Below are 20,997 nucleotides of genomic sequence, written 5' to 3' on the forward strand. Positions count from 1 at the left end.
TAGTTCATTCTCTTAGTATATTCTGGTTTGAATAAGCAAGGCTGGGCTAAAAATTCCTTTGTTGAAATCTTTAGACATGTTTACGAAGACTGTTTTATGTACAGTGTGTGTCGTCTTCTGCTTGTAAACAAGGGGCAGCGCATCGGGTTCTACATCAGAACGCCGGCTCCTGTGTCAGCAGCATCACACGCATGCATCGTGGTACTCTCCTGAACACACAGTTGAGACTGACACGGAAGAGAAAAAATTGTTGAATAAAGTCATTATTTTTGTTTTCTTTGTGCACAAAAACTATTATTGTAGCTTCATAAAATTAACTTTGTTAAAATAGTTAATGTGATATCTGTGGTTCAATGTCCTTACTACCTTTCTGGGCCTTGAACATTTCAGTTGCATTGCTGTCTATGCAGGGTCAGAAAACTCTTGGATTTCTTAATTTGTGTTCCGAAGATGAATGAATGTCTTATGGGTTTGGAGCAACAAGAGGGTGAGTAATTAATGACAGAATTTTAGGAATTCATTTTTGGGTGAACTATCCCTTTAAGTACAAGGTCCAGGAGTTGGCTAAATACAATGAATATGCATTCATCATCAAAACTATCATAGTATGGAACCTCGGAAACTAGGATTTACATAGTCTTTTGTCTCTTCGTGCTTGTTTTTACTTATTTGTTGTGAAGTCAGAATCCAGGCAGCAGTGGGAAATCTAATGGAACATATGGTGTTTGGTCTACATTACAGCGGCCATACGGTGAGGTAGTGCTCTGGAATTATGGGTCGCACACGCAGAGTTATTGGCAGGAAGTCATCAGAAGTTGCTTTTCTCACAGAACACAGAGAGGAAAGAATAAATAGACAAGAATATGGTCCACAGCAGTCTCCTGGGAAAAGTGTCGGAGCTCATCAGGAAAGCCATTAAAAAAACAGTGTGCTTCCGACCAGGAGAAAGGACAGTGGGGGCAAGAATCACACACTCCGCAGTTGGGAAGGTATGCGCTCGCTGATGACACACGCTGAGCAGCCAGACAAACAGGAGGAAACTGTGTGCGAGCCGTCGAGTGAGAAAAAACACGGCGGAGGTCACAGATACAGAGCAGATAGCATGGCAATACAAACTTGGAGGGGTGTCCCGTGCAGATGGAGCAGGGCTGAGATCAAATACTCCACAGTGTGTCAGAGCAGGGAATGTATTACTCATACTTCTGTAGAACAAACTCCCACTTCCTGGGCTGGATGATGTGGGAATCTCATTCTACTGACTAATCCAGCAGAGTCAGCTGACCATCAAATGGACAGCCCGGAATTTCTGAACATTCTGATTTTGGTTTTTGGGGGAAAGTTGAAGAGATGCTAACTCATAACAGGGCTAAATTTCAACCACATGTTTGTTTATTTCTGGCTCCAAAAAGCAAAAGAACATTTGAAAGGACATTATACGATGACGTTCTGGAGTAGACACTGTCAGGGGAAATGAATAATCCTGGACTTTGTTAGGTAAAAGGATGTGGGTTTAGAACTAATTATTTTGCACGTAGTAAAGTGGTGAGAGTACGGTGATTTCAGTGGCCTGTTTCAAAGAAGCCCTTCCTGTATGAGCCGTCAGCCATTCACAGTCCTTTTGGCTAAAATAGCTTTATTCAGTTCAAAAGAGTCATGTTAATAAAAATCACAGTAAATTATGTTATTTAAAAAAGCAATACATTATTTGTGGTCCTGCCTGGGCACTCAGTCAACTGAAGAAAACATGGGAAGGGAATGAACGAAGCTCATCTTTGTTGGACTCCACACAACAAAGAAGTGTCTTTGAAATCTAAAGGCCACACATGACTAAGTCTAACAGGATAAGATGTAAAAAACAAAACTACAACAGAAAAACAGACTGATAACAGTAGCTGCCACATGATACATGGCTATTCTCGTTGTATTACTAAAACTGCTGAAGCGTCTCGTCCAATGTATTCGAGAGCTAATACTTTTGGCAGACACAGTCAAGCTTGTAACATGTTTTTGATTTGCTTGGAGGTAGTCTCATCGTTCAAATGTTTTGTTGTGTACCTGTGAGAATCAAGAGAGAATGTTTAAATGCAATGAAAATCTGCATGGTTATATACTGCATGGTTTGTGGCAGAAACAAAGTCTTATATAGATTTCTATCATACTGTAAGAGTCCAGTAAAGCTTACAGACCTGAGGGCATTGAGAAGCCCCTCCACACTGTTGGGCGGCTGATACCGCAGTACCTTAATGCATCCTTTCATCTGTATCATACAAAGACAGACAATAATATTATATAAATTGTATTTTTTGCTTTGTATTTGTATGTGGTTTGCTTTTAATTGGGGTGATCACATTAATTTAGTACAATAAAGTATTTTGCATTTAATCAGAAATTACTGATTTAAATGCTTATTTGGTGATCAAATGCATTATTTTTTTAATTATTTTTTTTTACATATTGTACTGTTAAACTGACAGCCCTAATTAAATTATTTACACATAAAATATATTTTTAAAATTTGATTTAAATCACTGTATTTGTATTTTTAACTCAGATTTGTATTTGCTTTGTAATTAGACACATTAGCAAATCAATTTAGTTAGTAACTATTTTGCATTTGTTTTAACAATGTGTTAAACTGAACCCTAATTAATCTATTTACAAATATAAAATCTTGATTTAATTTGATCAACTAATCAGCATATTAATGTACTGTAATTGAATTAAAGGAATACATTTAAATAAAATAACGGTAACACTTTACAATAATGTTCATTAGTTAACAACATTAGTAAACATGAAGAATGAAAAATACTTCTACAGCATTTATTAATCTTAGTTAATGTTAATTTCAGCATTTACTAATGCATTATTAAAATCACAAGTTGTGTTTGTTAACATTAGTTAATGCACTGTGAACTAACATGAATAAACAAAGAACAACTGTATTTTCATTAACTAACATTAACAAAGATTAATAAATAGTGTAATAAATGCATTGTTCATCGTTTGTTCATGTTAGTTAATACATTAACTAATGTTAACAAATGACACCTTATTGTAAAGTGTAACCAAAATAACTTTTACTAAAAGGACCAGAAATAAAGCATACATCGATTTTGGAGGATTTTACGAAAGCTCCAGCTGGATGGACGTAGTCGTATAAGATGATCACCCCCACCATCACACGCAGACAGAATAACACTGTGTCCTCACTGGCAAAACGAGTGCGGTACTCCCTGATCAATGCACGCACACACACACACACACACACAGAGAGAGAGAGAGGATGAATTAAAAAGTTACAGGCTGCTACAGAAGAATAAAAAGGCCAGTGATTAAACAAACATATAACTTACGGTGTCTCTAACATGACTTTACACACACTTGCCATCGTACTCAGACAATCTGTTGTGTTCTCTACGGGCAGTTCTGCATGCTGGTCAGATAGAGAGAGCAAAATGTCTTAGTTACGATGGTTTGTAATGAGAAAACAGTGGTTTGGAAGTGAAAGTGATGGAGAAACATTTTTATATAGACGCATTGCCGTAGTATATCATGTATTTTTTGAGAACTAATTAGGTAGAATTTATTCATGAGCATCTGGACTTGTTTGTCCATTTATTTAACACCCATTTGAGTGGTTTGTGTTGTGTAAGAACTGGTATAATCAAAATAAAGCAGAATTTAACAACCACTTACCTTTGATACAAATTTAGTTGTAGCATCGCTTAACGTTTTCAGCATGGGCGTGGCATTAGCGTAGAAGAGAGACATGCGATTGGCCAGTTCGTTGTCAACCTCATTATGCTCTTCTGCCTGTAGAAAGAACACACATGGGGTTTTTTTTCAGTATCTAAATGTGAAAAATCCACACTTTTGAAGATTTAAACTAAAGGGGTCAGTTAAGGCGTTGGGCTTTTCCTTGGTCAGCTTTACTTAAGTAGTTAATCATGGAAATGGATGTAGAAATTGGGCATTCTGGTGCGTTGAAAATGCATTTTAGCTGACTTGAAACATTTCATTCATTACTCTATGCTAAAAAGTGAATGTAAATCCTGCTTTAATCCACAGACTGCAGACATGTCCAGAATTCCTAATACGTGCTCTTCCACAGCCGAGCTCATGTTTCATGAGATGAAAGCGGCTGTCGTAATTATTCCTCTCAGAGAGTGCTTTTAATTGGCGAGGCAAGGTCAACGATCCTCGGTGTCAACCCCTGCTGAGCCGCTCCCTGATGATATAGCACACGCTAATGAGCCTGAAGTCGTTAGCATGCGTTACTGACTCGACGTCAACCAAACGCACTTCAGCTCTGTGTCAGCTAAAAGATAAAAGCGGGAGGGAGACGTACAAAATAAATAGCAGGAAAAGATGGAGAGGATGAGATGAGTGCAATATCTCATGTTTCCCTGACTCAGGATCTTGTGCCGCTCTGCCACCTAATGATCCAGACCATTAGAGAACAGAAGAGCTCCCATTAACCCCTGTGACACGGGGGAATGGGGTATTACTAAAACATAAGCCGTCTGATAATGAGCCACATTTCCATACGGAGCAGGTTTACTCACTGTTTGGTTGATGATACGCATGCGGCTCAGGGTCCTTCTGTAGTAGCTGAAGTCATTCTGGATGGCCGGGTTGGTCATCTGGAGAGAGAGAGAGCAGGTGAGCATTTAAATGCAGAACTGGCAGCTGAATATTGCATTTCTGCTGAATACGGGAATGGGAAACATGTAAACATGGCATTCATGCATTTTTCATTTTACTGTGAATGTATGAATTTGAGTGAGCAGCTAGAAAATCAAAAGAGCATATGGCCATTTCATCCACCGCTGGGTTTTGTGACAGACTTCATCAGTGCAGTAATCTAGACAACAACAGATTCTCTATGGCACCGTTGAAAGCGAGTGCACTTAGTTTTCCATTAATTTGACTAATTGGTGGCAACTGGACTTTGTGTTCCATTAGTTCAACTAATTAGCTGAATCACTACAGAGCTAATTAAGTTAAATAATTTGATACAAAATTCAGTGGCTTACCAATAAATTCTATCATACACCTTCTCTATAGCAATCGCAATATGTGTGAAGGAACGAAACTGCTAAGAAATAAAAGCAGCTTAGGATGTAACATTTTTTTAGTTGTCATGAAATGAAAATTCACCCAATCTATTTTCTAAATGCATGTTATAGATGTATAAAATGAAAGCTGTCATATTTTAGTGCATTTTTGCAGTTTTAAAGCTAAAATATATCGGTTTCAGTTTCAAATTTATTTCAGGAATACATGGCCTCTCGGCCCATAGTTCCACAAAATCATAATCACATGGCAGATAATCTTTTTTTCATTCCATGAAATATATACAATGCCAATCTCCATGCATACCCTGAATCACTTCACAAATCCAAGAAAAATATTTCACAATAAAATCATGTACATAAACACAGATACCTCCAATATTACGACCAAAATTTTACAGACGCTTATGCACAAGACAAAAACATGTATAATCAGCCAATAAATGACAAAACTCAGTCTCATCTTGTGACTCAAACACTCAAATAAATAGAGTTTCCCCGCAATGTGTGCAAAAACTCACTATTGTTGACTTTAGTCTTTAACCCTTGAACATTCCATGCGATTATAGTGAGTTCATTTGGGCCGAGGCCATCGTCCTACTTTACACGAGTGTCAGATGTTCCTTCAAGTTCATTGTTCAATCCAATTTCAACCACAGACTCAGACTCGATGTCATAAGTAAAAACTCTACCAAGTAATTTATAAAAACGAAAGTGACATCCGTATATTTGGTTGATTTTGACGTAGAGTTTACATGTAGTTAACCAGCTTTCTCCGTATCTCACGCACCCGAGCACTAAAGTCCTCCGACACACGAATTCGGCCATTTATTCCATCATCTTCAGCATTACTTCGTTCATGCCATTCCCGTACTTTCTGTAGAATCTCTTCCTTGTCCTTCCACCTGCTGAAATGGACCACCACTGGCCCTTTCCAACACGGTGAGTGCATTCAATCGGGAGTTCAACATCACTTTTGGCTCTACCCAGATCAAGATGTTTAGTAACATGGTCCTGCACCTTTTTCTCACTTTCTTCCCATGTTTCTCGATCCGACTCCGGGATGTCATAAAATACTAGATTATCCCGTCTATTCTGATTTTCCATGCGCTCATGCCTTTCCCAAAGTTCAGCATTTTCATGCTCAAGTCTCTCGACGGTCTCCACACACTTTTCAACAAGTTCTCTTAAGTCCATAACTTCTTTTTGAAGGGATTCAATTTGCGTAAGTGTGTGGGATTCTCTTGGTTCTGTGCCACCTGTTGCTCCAAACAGTGTTGTTTGCCGCGTGTTCTCTCCGGCCTAAACATTGTGTCTGAAATGCCACGCTTGCCTCTCCACGTCGCCCGCTAAGATTAAGAGAAGGCAAACAGCTTCCACCAGCCACAATCCACCAGCAAGCACACCACTATGGAGGACAATTGTGGCAGGTTTGAATTTTTCTTTAAATGCTGGATGGGAATATCGGCCTATTCTCTGCCTCTATTGCTCAATGGCGATCCCCATGACACCGGAAGTCAGTTACCTAGTCCAATCCTCGATATAGACAATATATCACTTAGCCTAGATGGAATTTTTGTATATGTGTGGTTGGGGGAAAATCAGTGTAAAATTGTACTAAATGAGTCCAAAATCAGTGCATGATGTGTGTTGCAATGCAGCACGTTTCCTTGAAGGATTCACAAAATGCACAGTCAAACACAGAGATAAGGTGCAGTTTTAGTCTTTTAATGTCCAGTGTTTATATTTTAAATTCATTTGTTTCTATAAGCTACAGAATATGGAGACTGAATCGGACTTATAGGCCTAATAAGGTAAATATTCTGGAATAGTGAGAATAAATGTGTTAATAATGTATGATTCTACTTTAAATCCAAATTTAAAAGGATATAATTGGATCTGAAGACAGTAATTATTACAGTAGCTATGTTTCCATCCAAAACTGCTAATTTTACTTATGTGCAAAATTGGAATATTGGATAAAACATTTGCGAATAAAGCATGAATTGCGAATTCCATCCAATGAGACAAAGAGAACAAAGAACAAGGTAATTTGCTGCAATAGGAGAAGCCACTGTGGGTCTTTTTTCGTATTTTATAAATTACAGACATAACGTAATAAAGGCGGCCATATTTTACTTTTATCTTACTTTTGGAGGCGGATGCCTGCTGTTTGGGAGCGCAGTCATGTTAAGACAGTTCTGGGAGGTTGTTATACCGAACCACTTTGACAACAGACTTTGGCTCAGGCATTTCAAAATGACCAAAACAATATTTCAGCTGTGTAATGAGAACAGTCTGCTGGTTAGTCCAGTTATGCCTTCCCATTGTGCAAAGTCACATGACTTTTTTGATGGGCATCGAGAAATTTATTAGGTAAATGTGATTCCACCATAGAGTCTATGCACATACAACCCAAATTACGGAAATATTGGGATGTTTTTTAACAAATCAAATTTGAAATGAGCTCATTTAGGTGGATAAAAGTGTAAAATTTCTGTGTTTAAACATTTGTTATGTTCTCTATGTTCTATTGTGAATAAAATATTAGCTCATGTGATTTGAAAGTCTTTTAGTTTTCATTTTATTCAAATTTAAAAAACGTCCCGACATTTCCGGAATTCAGGTTGTATATTTTTTTTTTCTCGGATAAAGAAATGTATCTGTATCTTTTTATGTGCTTTTTTAGAATTTATGCGCATCTTGGCGTTTCTATTCAGCATTTTTTGTGCGATAGCCCAAAAACGTGCATAAAAATAGGTAGATGGAAAGTGTTTTTATACCTTCCCCTGCGGTTTAAAAAGATATTGCATAATCACTGCCAGTATAAATATAATTCACAGATTTTTAATGGTCAGATGAGTTAATTACAGATTTTTGGAAGTCTGAGATTAAAGACAGAATACTGGAGTGCCACTAGCAAACACTTTTGCTCCACATCCTCTCATTCTGCCAAATTGTTGATTTTGCCCATCTTGAAGCAAGAAAGATTAGACATGTGCAGAATGGGTGTGACCAGAGGTTGCCTGGTTACCTTCAGCTCATCGAAGCGCAGCGTGAAATGCAAAATCTCAGCAAACTGCCGTGCCAGCGCCTGCTCCTGCTCCAGATGCTGAGTTGGGCTGCAGCGTGAGCTGGTGAGAAACTCCAACAGGCCCTGCAGAGCGTCTTCTACACAAGACACAGAAGAAACAGAACTGCTAATGCTTTTGATGGATAATACTGGGTTATGGTCGCTCTATTTTAACAAAAAATGAGGCAGAGAAACAGAGTGTCTGGCAGAGGAACACAGCTGTGCTTGACAGAGAGATGTTAGGTCAGTCTGACCCTTTGATGTTTCACCAGAGCCTCTCCTCCAGAGAGAGCACTGCTATTGGCTGGTGTTGATGTGTGATTAAGGGCCATGTCATGTTTAATTAGGTCATGACCTATTTCTCAACATCAAACCCTCCATCTGAATCACTCAAACCCACAGACTTACAAGCACAGACAGAGCATAAAAAGTAAAAACAACCACATTTTTCACAGAGCATATCACATACTTTGAGACATACAAAATTATAAGACAAAATATTTCTGCAAATACTGATTAGCAGAACAAATTAGTTAACATGGACTTTCCCATTGCTGCACCAAGTACAGTATCAATCTTTGGATTTAATTGGATAATATGAATTTTCCAAATGCTATGTGATTTTCCATATCAACCGTAGCATCCACGCCACATGTACTCAGTTGTCAGATTTTTAGTGCATTCAAGTTATATGTTTTATCAATATGCATGTCAAACTCAGAAGCTTGCCTTTGTTAGAATCATGCTACATCAGTTGAGCTACATACGTACTGTACAGCTGTCATACGCTGCAAAAATGCATTAAATTCATCAGAAGTGAGAGTTAAGAAATTTATAATGTTGCAAAACATTTCAATTTCACAAATACTGTTTTTTTTCTATTCAATCAAAGGATGTATCAAGTATTTCCAACATTGCTAATAATTGATAATAAATCAGCATATACACAAAACATTTTAAAATTGTATTAGTATTTTGCAATATTACTGTTTTTATTGTATTTTTCATGAAATAATGCCTTGGTGACCATAAGAGACTTCTTTAAAAATAAAAATAAAAATCTTACAGACTCCAAACTTCTGAATGGTGCTGTATGTTCCAGAAAATGTATTTACTTTGAGGATAATGAATTTATCATGAAGGTACAGTAAATCTGGGGTGTGCACTGTCAGAGATGACAAGAGCTGCGTTTTTGCTGGATGTGGTGAAAGAAACTGGCCTTGCCCAAAGAGCATGCTAATCCAATTATGATGCACTGCTGCTCTGTTTATGGCTTGTTCCCTAGGAACATGCACTGAATCAGAACAGAAATACGACTTCCCAAGAATATTTTCAAAATATGTTGTATGATATATTGTGCAAAGTCATGTAGCTGCGATTCAACTTTAGGCTCGAGTCCTTATATTTATTACAAATGCAGTCTTGCTCATGTGACATTGCTTGTTACATATATAGCAGTATGACGGTAGGGTGATTTCAGCTCTCTGGTTACATTTGTTTAATTGAGAAAGGCTTGAGTAAGAGCGTATGAGCTGACGTAAGAGTAAGGGCAGTTTAGTAATGCCTAGTCTTATATAATCTCGCTATTGCTGGCTGCTGACATACACGCTGTTACAGTAATGTGTTCCATCATACCGCTGAATTAAGCTTCAAGAAGGATCATCTCTGAAAATCAAAACACAGTCCAGAGCAGATGCTAATACTACAGTATATGGTAAGTGGGTCAGTGTACCATACATCCCTGTGAGGAATTGTGGGAGAGTAGATCATTAAAAATGTCCTCTCATTTATCAACTGTGCCTCTGGGTAAAAATAGCCACACGCGTTATAATTATTAATAGTGTTGTTTGCTGTGCACATTAAAGCAAAGAGAAAACGACATACCCAGTTTTAGTGAGAACTCATAAAACTTCTTTAGTTTGCCAACCAGCGGCACCACAGCGGCCCACGCGCTCTCTTGCACACGCTCATCATTGGGATGCTGTATGGCCTGAGGAGACAACATGCACACGCTTAAACACAGCATAAAGAGATCTCATCATGCAAAGTAACATAAAGCCCAGGCTGATGCTTGAAGAAGAAGTGCATTATGCATGTACTCGCCTGCCTGATGGCTTCACCTGCACCGCTATATGACTGCAGGTCCTGTAATACACTCACAGCCTCTGTTAGCACCTCATTGACCTCCTCCCATACTCTCCTCTCAGCTTCTGTGGGCTTGGCATCTGCAGAGGAGAAATCAGCTCAGTCTTAGATGTGCTGCTGCATTTCATATCTTTGATTGAATTCGAGGTGGAGTGTTATTGCTTAAATATTTTTATCCATATATTTCAATTTTCGGTTTCACTATTTTTGAAATTATGTTTTTTCCTATTAGAGGAACTGCCATTTCAACCATTGTAGCTTATTAGATGTAAGAAGTTAAATGCAATAAAAACATATAGTCATAAATAATAAAAGCTTATTTTTATATATATATTTTATTTTTTATTTATTTTTTATTATTATTAAATAGTCCAATAGTAATTATTAATAAATATTATTATTACTAATCAAATAAAAACTATATATAGTAGTAGTAATATTAATGTTATTTATAATAAATATGATTATTATGATCATTATTACAGTAAATGGTAACAGTAATTATTATTATAATGATGATGAAATATTATTATTAATTCATTATATATAGTTATAGCAATTAGTAATAGTTGATAGTAATTAATAATATTAATAAAATTATAATATTATATTATATACTACATAATGTTGTTTACAATAAAAATATTATTACAATATTCACAGTGTTGCTTCATGTTATATTGTCAGCACAATTACTGTAAATAATTTGTGAGTAGGTGCTATTTCTCCCAGCCCTCAGTATCAGATAATACAGGTTGTTATTGTTTATTCACTTACTTTCAAAGTCCAGGAAAAAGTTCCCTGCGTTGTTGTCAATGTCTCGTGTGAGAACCTTAATCAGATTCCCCATCCCGATCTGTCAGAGACCTAAAAAACAAGATAAAAAGAAAAAGTGATGCAAACTACTTTATGAATGATGATTTTTGCATGCGATTTGCGGCGCTTTGAAAGTCAATGACGGTGTAAACACCATTTGATTTGCCTATACAAGAACACATTCAGGTCGACTCAATTCGCATCAAGAACTGTGACACCTGTGCTCACGACAGCAAACATCTGGCCACACGTATGAGCGTGGCAAGCAACATCTGTTCGGGGCAGTGCCGAAAATCAGGGGAGACCCGAATGCTGCAGCATTACCCTCCTGAACACGCACCCAGTTTGCCTGCAGGTGAAAGCACGCATGCTGCTGAAAATGCAGTAGGACTGCAGCACTCATGGGTGGATCCTACTGCAGGATCGTGTCGCCCTCTAGCAGTCTTCTTTAGTTCAAAACTGACACTCCGAAGTCCTCCTCCCTTTGGGCTGAAGGATACATCGTTGTAAGAATCATATGTTCCCTGAAAAGAGCACACTCTCATTCTTATTCATCCGCTCTGAGCTCAGCGCTCCTGCAGTGAGTCACTGCCTACAACAGATTAAATAACATCAAGAGAACAGACAGACCTTAGAGTTAAACAGCATGTCAACACATTCAAAGCCCAAGGTTAGACTTTTGTGTTCAAGCCAAAGAGAAACTTTCTTTATTTCTTTGAAGGACTTTGTTTCTCCTCTAAACGAACAGCCTTGAAAGTAGGTAAATGGGTCGCTAAAGTGTCTCACTGACCTACAGTGCATCCTGCAGTGAGAGTGGGGGTGTGTTGTCTTTATATCTTGGCATACTCGTGTTCTCATGGCATTCAGGATTTAAGAACCGAAGGGACTAAATAAGCACTGCTGTGTTGATCTGTCTTGAATTGCCTAAGCCCCCCTGTCAGCTTTACACCCCTCAGATTGGGGGGGATGGTACCATCTAAACTGAGGCTGCTCATTTGGCTACAGCATGCACACCCTGCAATCCTATTGGCTAAGGAGGGAGACCGAACATTCTGCTGTTTCCATGGAGCCTAAAAGTATTTTTCAAGCCAAAATGTGCCGGCAGCCAATAGGAGTGGAGCACAGGAGTACTCGACAGGACTTAAAAGAACTTAAATAAATTAATCATGAGTGCAGTACTAGGAAAAGAGATGTGACTCAAAAACAAATTTAACTCAAAAGTGGAACAGTTTGACAGGGTAAACCTCACAAGCTTTCTTGAATGTTCACAAATGTCATTTGATCTCCGGTTCTACAAAATATACATTCAAATTAAAGATAGACAAATTATTAAAGCAAAATGTCATTCAAGGTCGAGTATCTCAGTGATTTTAGGTAGATGCAAAGCTTTTAAAAACTGTCAAATAAAATGAATAAATGAAATTGGTAAGGCTAATACTGTAATGATAATGATGATATAAATGATAAATGGTTATGAATATTATATTTTAAGGACCAATTCTCATTATTCCCTAGCATGCATATTAATACCATATTGGCTGTTTATTAACTATTAATAAGCAGCAAATTATGAGTTTATTGTTGCAAAAGCTGTAGTTAATAGTAAGTTAACATACAGAATTGGACCTTAAAATTAAGTGTATTATTTAATGTGTTACATATATTAATAATTCTAAACTAATATTGAATAAATTAATAAATATCATATTATTGATTTATTATGTATTCAAAAAAACTTTGTTCTTATTTTTGCTTGTTAATAAATTATAAATATATAATAAATAAACAATTTATCAATTAAATCTCACAGTATTTTCATTACCATCATTTATTTTGACGATAAAATCTTTTTTAAATTTATATATTACAGTGTTTATTATGACTAAAGGACTATAATTGTTCATGAGGCAAATAGTAACAAGGACATTTGAAGTGGGCCAAAAAACAAAAATCATGCTTCTAAATTTAAATTATTAGATCATCTCAGTGAGCAGGACTGAAATCCCAGTTACTATTAGCAGAATGTGTCCTCATCTCAGTTAATAACAGTGGTGCTGTTTTGAGAGAGCGAGTGAGAGGGTTTTAGATGATGGGTGTGAATGTAGAGGGCCGTTTCCTCCCCACTGCAGTACTCGTGCAGCAACGTTTGACAGCATGTGCCTCCACGTGCTTTCGCCTCCACTACTACTACTACTACCCAACCAGAGAAGAATACCACCCCACCCTTTTCCTCCCCGCTGCTGCTTCATACGACAGAGTCACGTGGCTGGAGGGGAGGCTCTGCTCTGCAGTGAGGCGTTCTGCGGCAGTGCAGAGAGCACAGACAGCGCTCCTCCTGACCCAGATTCCACCACTGCCACGTCACACCGGGTTAACATTACCCCCAGAACAGCAAGACATGGACAGATTTGCTGCAGGTCGCTCCCGGCTAATAATCACACACACGCACACCTCTGGCCACACAGAGTCTGTCTCTTCCATTAAAAATGAAATGAATCAAGCAAACACTTATTGTCATGATAATAAATGTAATACATATTTATGTATGTTTACATATATATTAATTATAATATTTATTATATAATACAGTAATAATATGAATAATTTTTTGTTAATATTAATAAGATTAAGTAATAAAATTGCCTATTATTTTTAATGTACATATAAAATTCAATAACACTAAAATGGCAATGAATTATAAATAATGATTTCTATCTCATAAATGAAATTTATAAATCTAACACTGTGTTTATTACCATCAAGTATTATGATGATAATAAATGTAACAATAAATAAATAAATAAATATAAATGTTAATACAATAAATATATCTTTAGGATATAAATAATAACAATATTTTATTTTTATAATTACATATATTTTATTACTGTTAATTGTATATAATAGTAATTGTTATATTATTCTTCATGAATTAAATGTTATATTATATTATATATTATATTATATGACACCTAAAAATAAAGTGTTACCTATTATTCTTTAATTAATTAATTAATTATGTTGTATTATATTAATTAAATTAACATATACATAATATACACAGACACACACATATATATAATTATTATAATTATTATTCAATGTTGATTTAACATAAATATCATGAATGTAATTAATAATATTAAGAAAAGCACTTTGCTCTGATTTTACTCAATTAAATGTCAACCCAAAACCAGGACTTGATTTTCTACCATCAGGAGGGAAAGAGAGACACAGGCGCGTGTCCTGGACAGACAGACGGTCTACACATGGACACAAGTATGCGGGCTGGCCATCTGTGACAGGGCAGAGGAGCGTCAGGCATGAGTCAGACAGACAGAGCGCTCACTCCTTCCTCCGCCGCATGACGGAAATTCTGACATCTGCACCCTTCATTTAGACCCTATAAATACCACAGGATAATCAGATTTAATCAAAAATACTGTTGTTACATTAGGCATGACAGCTGTTAAGAGTCCGTCTGCTATGAAAGAATATTTCTGACAATATTTCTAGTGATTTCTCTGTGATTTCCCATACTGCTTCAGAGCAAATTATGTTATTTAGATCTGTAGCTGTAAAACAGTCTCTGATTAACCTGTTAGGAACACAGCTGAACTTTATATAAACCTAAAAATGAACCCCACATCATCCACAAACTGTCTATCATTCGCCCCTGCGCGACAATGGATGTGAGAGACACTGAACCCATCTGCCCACAAGCTAGAAGAGATGCAGACACAACATCCACCCTCCTCACCATCATTCTCCCTGAAGCACACAGAGGTGTCAGTGAACTGACACGGAGATTTACACATCTAACCAGACTCGTGATGACCTTTAAATCTAAAACTTAATATGACCTTACACACGATACTTTTTAGACCAAGATATGTTGTGTCAAGCTGACGTGACCTTGAAAAAGCTACAGAAATACCATTTCATATCTACTTCATAACAGGAAGGTTACAGTATCTGTGTACAGACCCTGGAAACTGAAGGGTTTTATTGCCACCTGGTGGACATCAGATGCTACGTTTTAAACCTTGCCTTGCTGACTTCAGATCAGAGTTGTGCACCATTCAGAATTCAGTTGAGAATGCACTGTAAATTCTAAATTTATTCCTCAACTTAAATTGAATTTGCTATCAATCAGGATGCAGAACTTCAATTTGAATTTGAAAGTAGAATTAAAATAGAAATTGCAGTGCATTTCTTAGAATTTTACATTTCAAACGCAACATTTGTCAAAACTTTAAATGCTGTCCTAAAGCCTTGTCCGAAAGTTTTGAAAAAGGTTTTAAAAGCCCTGAATTTTAAATGTTTATAGAATATGACGATTTAAATTATTTTGCCACAACTACAAATTGTTGCAATTTGCTATAAAATCTTAACATGCAGTGTTTTCCAGACTTAAATTTTGGAAAAAACTTAATTATAATATAAAGTTGTCACTTAATACAACTTAACATTTTAAGTTGACTAACCTTAATTATTTTTAGGTTGTATCAATACTTTTTTTTTTTTTTTTCAGAAATAAGAAAGGGCTTTTTTAAAGCTATTTTTATGGGCTTTTTATGCCTTTTATTGAGATAGGACAGTAGAGAGATGACAGGAAAGCACTGGGAGGAAAGAGGGGAGCGGGATCGGCAAAGGACCTCGAGACGGGAATCGAACTCACCTTGAGCACAGTTGCGCTGTATGTCGACGCATTAACCACGAGGCTGGTACTGACATTTGCACCTTTTTTTTTTTTTTTACCTTATATGGACATATGGACCATGTCAATGTTATTTTTGTTAAATACATTTCATACAAATAAAAAAAAGCCATGACTATAATCAAGCCCATCACAATAAATAAATTAATAAAATAAATGATTGAAACATCGAAGCCTTACCCCCTTTTTAGGGGTGAGAATCAGATGCAGAAATAATTGTTGACAACTCTGGTTTACACCAAAAGCATAAAGTGCCAAGTGCCAACAGGCTAACAGTTGAGACTTCATGTGAATTTCATGTGTTACTTTTTGCACTTATACTTTGTGCTCTCAGTTTCAAGTCATAGTGCATATATATTTATAGATTACATTATCATTAAACCTCACAGGGACAGGCAATCCCTTGTCAACTCCAGGTCAGAAGGTTCATGTTCATAGGGGAATAATGTTCGATACATTATGGATATACATGAGGATTCATCCTCTATCCTCAGACCAGCCAGATGCTCGATAAATAAGATAAATAATTGAGATTAAGAATTTGCTTGCCATTCAGTTATGCTGTTTATGGGCCCAGTACTTTCCTCCTGAACTAAGAGGAAGGCAAGTTTGCTGCATGAAGTTGATTGCATGACATCCATCAAGCTCACTTGCAAGACTGGCTATACCTTTATACCTTTTTTTAATTTACCAAAATGCCTGTATAAAATGAATTTAAATGAATTATAAAAACATATTTATACAGTAACTTTTATCAATTTTAAAGTGAAATGCGAACCTGAACCAGTATCAGTTTAGTTTAACAGAACAAAAAGCAATATTTTGAATCCAACAAAAAACTTTGTGCAAAAATATAAACCCTCTATAAAACACAAGCTTGTTTCCTCTCTCACAAATGCTTTCCTGTACTCACTAACATAACTTCTGCAATGCATGCTACTAAAATGCCGGATTCACTTCTCTATACCTCTTCCAAAGAAAAAACCAAGCAGCATGGAAAAATACCTCAGGCAGGAACACAAGAAACCTAATGTGAGCCGCAACTATCGGGCCTGTACAAACATGCTTCCCCTGGCATGACAGCACAGGTGTTTCTGTTCTCTCCTCTGCTTTTTTTCACTGCACAGGTACTGCTGAAAAACACCCATGCTGTGTGTTCTTAGACAGTGACTAAATACCTTTTTTGCACCACGTGAGGGAACGGATGATATTTACTTTGTATCTTAGAGCAGAAATGCAAGTAAGCTGCCCATATGAATGTATCTGGGGCAGTCCTCGAGCTAGCAGTAAAGAACAGTGCTCAAGAGTTTTTAAAGAGCATCTGACCACAAAAAGGTGTCAACTTTCTTTCGAATTGTTTGACTGTAACGCCTGATAAAGCGTGCTTGTCCTACCACAAAGCATAACCAGGAAGTTGAACCAACACTAAAAAGGGTTACCTCCTTCACAACAATACTTCTCAAACTGAAAAGAAGATACAGTAGTATAATCTCACTGTTTTTAACTATTTATTCAGTCACCACTGTCAAAATGCAAACAGTCAATAATAATACCATGATAAAGTCTACTCAAATGCTTTTTTGTTTAACATCTTGTCTTTATACAGCTTCTACATGCACTCAAAAATAAAATATTTAAAACAATATAGACCTCTGCATCAAAATGTAGTTAAAAAAACCTTGCTATACATGTGAAGGGCGTACTGCTTCAGTTAGTCACACATGCCTTAAGGGCATGTAAAGTGCCACTAGACGAACCCTGCAGTACAGGAATGTTCCGCTAAATCCAGAAACACAGCACAACCTGACATCTCACATTGATCTGCATCTTACAGTGATTAGAGCTGTGCAGGTGTTTTTGCGGCAATATTGCTCTTTACAAACTACTGTCTGGAAAAAACAACTAAAGCTGCTATGCATGCATTTGCGTCCATCAATATTAGCTTTTGCGTAATAATGACCATAATTACAATAAACACTAAAGCAATGGTGTGATCCATTCTCCTTTTACATAACACATAATATAAGTTGAAATGCATAGATAAATACACTCAATACATGTAAAACCTCATGCTGATACGTAGTGTAGTTTATAATAAAGTCTTATAAATTACGCTAAAATAGCCTAGTCTGCAGAGTCAACATCTGCACGCGTCTTGGTGTTTTACTGCTGACCACTGGTCTGGAGGTCATAATGAAGGATGCTGTGACAATATTTATAGTTCATGCTTTAATTAAAACCTGTGGCCTTGCACATCACAGACAGTTCTGCAGTCCTGCGGAGGAGGACAATGACATGTTACAGATGAACTAATGAATGCATATATGAACAACAAACAAACAAAAAAGGTATTTGCTTGCATGCAGAATGTAGTTTCATATAGGCTGGGGATTTCTATGGTTGCCATGATCATGCAAACATGGAAATATAAGGGAATTTAACATTTGTTTTTTTCTAGGCCTGGAAAATTAATTGATTAGGTCATGCAAACATCATGAAATTCTTAAGTCATATACATTTCTATAAAATATATATTTTATAGTTATGCTCTGTTCTAAAATAACGAGATTGTCCACTATTTTTTTTCCCATTAAACTTAAAATACTATGCGTTCCACACTTGAGAGAGAACACGCTTTCGTATTTTATGCAAACAACAATTAAACACACAAGTTACCATGTAGTCGTAAAAAAAGAAGAGGGTTTAAAATGATTATTGGCCTATCTACTAAATTATTTCATAGGAGAAAAACTTCAAAGAATGCAGTTCACAAAGTGGTCTGCAAGATTGATTAGTGAATCAGCCTAAATCAAAATCCTTATTCAATAATCATGAATACCCATTTAGAAAAGTCATGTAAAGTTATGAAAATTCATTGGCCTAAGAGTGGTAACCCTGTGGTTACTTCAAATGAACCGCGCAATTGTGTCACGAACATTTTAAATATTTAAATTATTAACAATTATTTAAATAAACAGCCATTAGCCATGTCAAACAAATGTTTTTTTACATCGAATAATCTAGATTTTAACATGTGGCTGTATGACAGTGAAAATGTAGGAACTTGCAGTGCTTTGAAATGCGTGTTTTGAATAAACAAAATCAGGAAGTGGCATGATCTATTTGAACACAGAGGAAGTCTGAAAACTCGCACCATTGCTTTTGTTCATGAAAATAGTCTCGGTTTTTATTTACTTTTATTACTTTTTTTTTCTGCTCAGCAGCAGACAAACAGGCTACCCATAAGACAAGTGTATACATAAACAAACATATAACGCCAAAGTCATGTATCTGTAATCACCGTCCATTACAATGAATACAAACCTCAAAGTCAAGTGAAATGTGATCAAACGCCTTGTTTTCATACAAACATTGTGAAGTAAAAGTTAATTATTATCTATTTAAAATCCTTAAACTTTAATTCAAATTATTATTGAGCTTCGTTTTAGTTTAGTTTAGTCATTTTACACTCAGGTCGTCTTTATAGACTCTCTCCTCACCTGCGTGCTGAAGAAAACAAACATTCTCTCGCGCCAGGTGTCAGGTTGCATTTTTGAATGGTATTGCATCTTAATCCAAGATTCTTACCTTAATTTCCAGTTAATTGAGTGAAAAGTAAATATAGGGAAACGCTGAAGAACACCCTGCTCAGCGGATCATTGTGAAGTGTGTCTACATTTTCCGGATTGGCCAATCAGAAGTGTTGCGTTTGACGCGCAGGTTGAGCTCCACTCGACTGTGGGAGCGTTAAACAAGCTCTGCCTACATCTATAAAAGGAATTGATTTCGAGAGAGGAAGTTGACTAGTTTTACTATGCATGTAGCGTTCTCTATCTGTTTTGGATGACTTTGCTTTCACTTATGTTTTTAGCTCAGATATGCTAATTGCACGCTGAAAAGCGCAAATACGATAGAACGCTCGCTTTATCAATGAAGCAACGTTTGTGTAATGAAACTATAGAAATACTCTAGTTATTTTGCACGGTAGTGGGGCTGAATCAACAGGTAAAGTTGTGCTTTATGGGTCATTCTCAATTTCAAAGCATGGTGACTAACGTGACTTTTTGACATGGTGAAAAAAAAGATAAAGAATTCTATATTAACATTTAAATAACAATAATATATATTAATGATTCCATTAAAATAATACACAAAATAGGAAGACACTTGTTAAGTCATGATTAATATCAAAAATGCCTTGATTTTGAGGGGGAAATGTTTAATGTGTACGTGAAATTCATGAAGATTCATGAAAAAAAAAGTTAAAAAGACAGTGTCCTTTTCAATTAGTGTTGATGTTAATGAATACCATGAGCCAAAATTCAGAAAGCCATTTTTTTTAGACTGAAACTGTATGTCAAATAACCCAGCCTGAAGAATAAATAAATAACAGAGACTACATGGTTTCAACGTAAAGTCTTTATTTTAAGATCCGAAGACTCGATAGCCAAGTTTGATTTTCTTTCTGACTGAAATGACAGTGCAGCAAACACAGAAGAAAAAAAAAAAAAAGGTAAGAGAGAGTGGCAAAATTCATCCTAAATTTAACATTAGGACTGAATCCAGTTTATTCACTTAAATGTGAAGTTGTCCTTTCGACTGTTTCCATACTTCATTATGCTACAATATTAGCAACACAAGAATCCATGATCTGGAGTTGTGCTGGATTGAACATCTAAACAGATAGACGTGGTCCAACAGTGGGCTCATCAATGGGGTCTAAACAAAACAGTCCAGGAATGGTGCGTCCACAACTTTATACCACAATCTTCTAAGTTGTTTTGTCATGTTCATGGAGCAGAGATGTTCTTTGTGCTGAATTCCTGTTATTTATTCCTTAGTTAATATTATTTAATCGTAACATGACCTAAAACAGAGAAACAAAACCCATAGTAAACTACACTTGAAAGTTCCATCCCTCTCCATGCTGAAACACTTTAGCCCTATAAATGTCAAATACTATCATCATCAAATATAGTACAGGTGGCATTCATTAATACATCTTCTTTTGTTAATACAATAATAGTTAAAAACCAAGAGTGAATGCTGGTCTCCCTGATAGGGTAACGAGAAAAGAGGCAGCGTTAGTTCATTCTGAGTCATACCGAGTCAGTCACTCACTGCCGGGTCCCCTTGCAGCTCATTTCAACTTAAATGAACAAAAC

General features: G+C 36.4%; 1 protein-coding gene across 1 annotated transcript; it reads right to left on the reverse strand.

Annotated features, from left to right (window-relative positions):
• Positions 1-1,367: 1,367 nt before the first annotated feature.
• On the reverse strand, positions 1,368-19,576 carry fam49ba (family with sequence similarity 49 member Ba). Its single transcript, XM_058760077.1, has 11 exons — positions 19,421-19,576; positions 11,074-11,163; positions 10,255-10,376; positions 10,036-10,141; positions 8,113-8,249; positions 4,569-4,646; positions 3,700-3,816; positions 3,357-3,436; positions 3,110-3,236; positions 2,187-2,257; positions 1,368-2,055 (listed from the first exon to the last, which is right to left on the reverse strand). Exons 2-11 carry the CDS (start codon positions 11,144-11,146, stop codon positions 1,989-1,991), a joined length of 978 nt encoding a protein of 325 aa, XP_058616060.1. The 5' UTR covers positions 11,147-11,163; positions 19,421-19,576; the 3' UTR covers positions 1,368-1,988.
• Between the last annotated feature and the right edge of the window lie 1,421 nt (positions 19,577-20,997).

Source organism: Onychostoma macrolepis, chromosome 02 (genome assembly GCF_012432095.1).
Source record: "Onychostoma macrolepis isolate SWU-2019 chromosome 02, ASM1243209v1, whole genome shotgun sequence".
NCBI lineage: Eukaryota > Metazoa > Chordata > Actinopteri > Cypriniformes > Cyprinidae > Onychostoma > Onychostoma macrolepis.

Bases quoted from the DNA above. Each gene is read 5' to 3' on its own strand.
- fam49ba (XM_058760077.1), bottom strand. From the start codon at position 11,146: ATGGGGAATCTGATTAAGGTTCTCACACGAGACATTGACAACAACGCA. The intron at 8,250-10,035 runs GTATGTCGTTTT...TGTCTTGTGTAG, and splicing joins TGAGTTCTCACTAAAACTGG to AAGACGCTCTGCAGGGCCTG. The intron at 2,258-3,109 runs GTATGCTTTATT...TGTATGATACAG, and splicing joins TAAAATCCTCCAAAATCGAT to ATGAAAGGATGCATTAAGGT.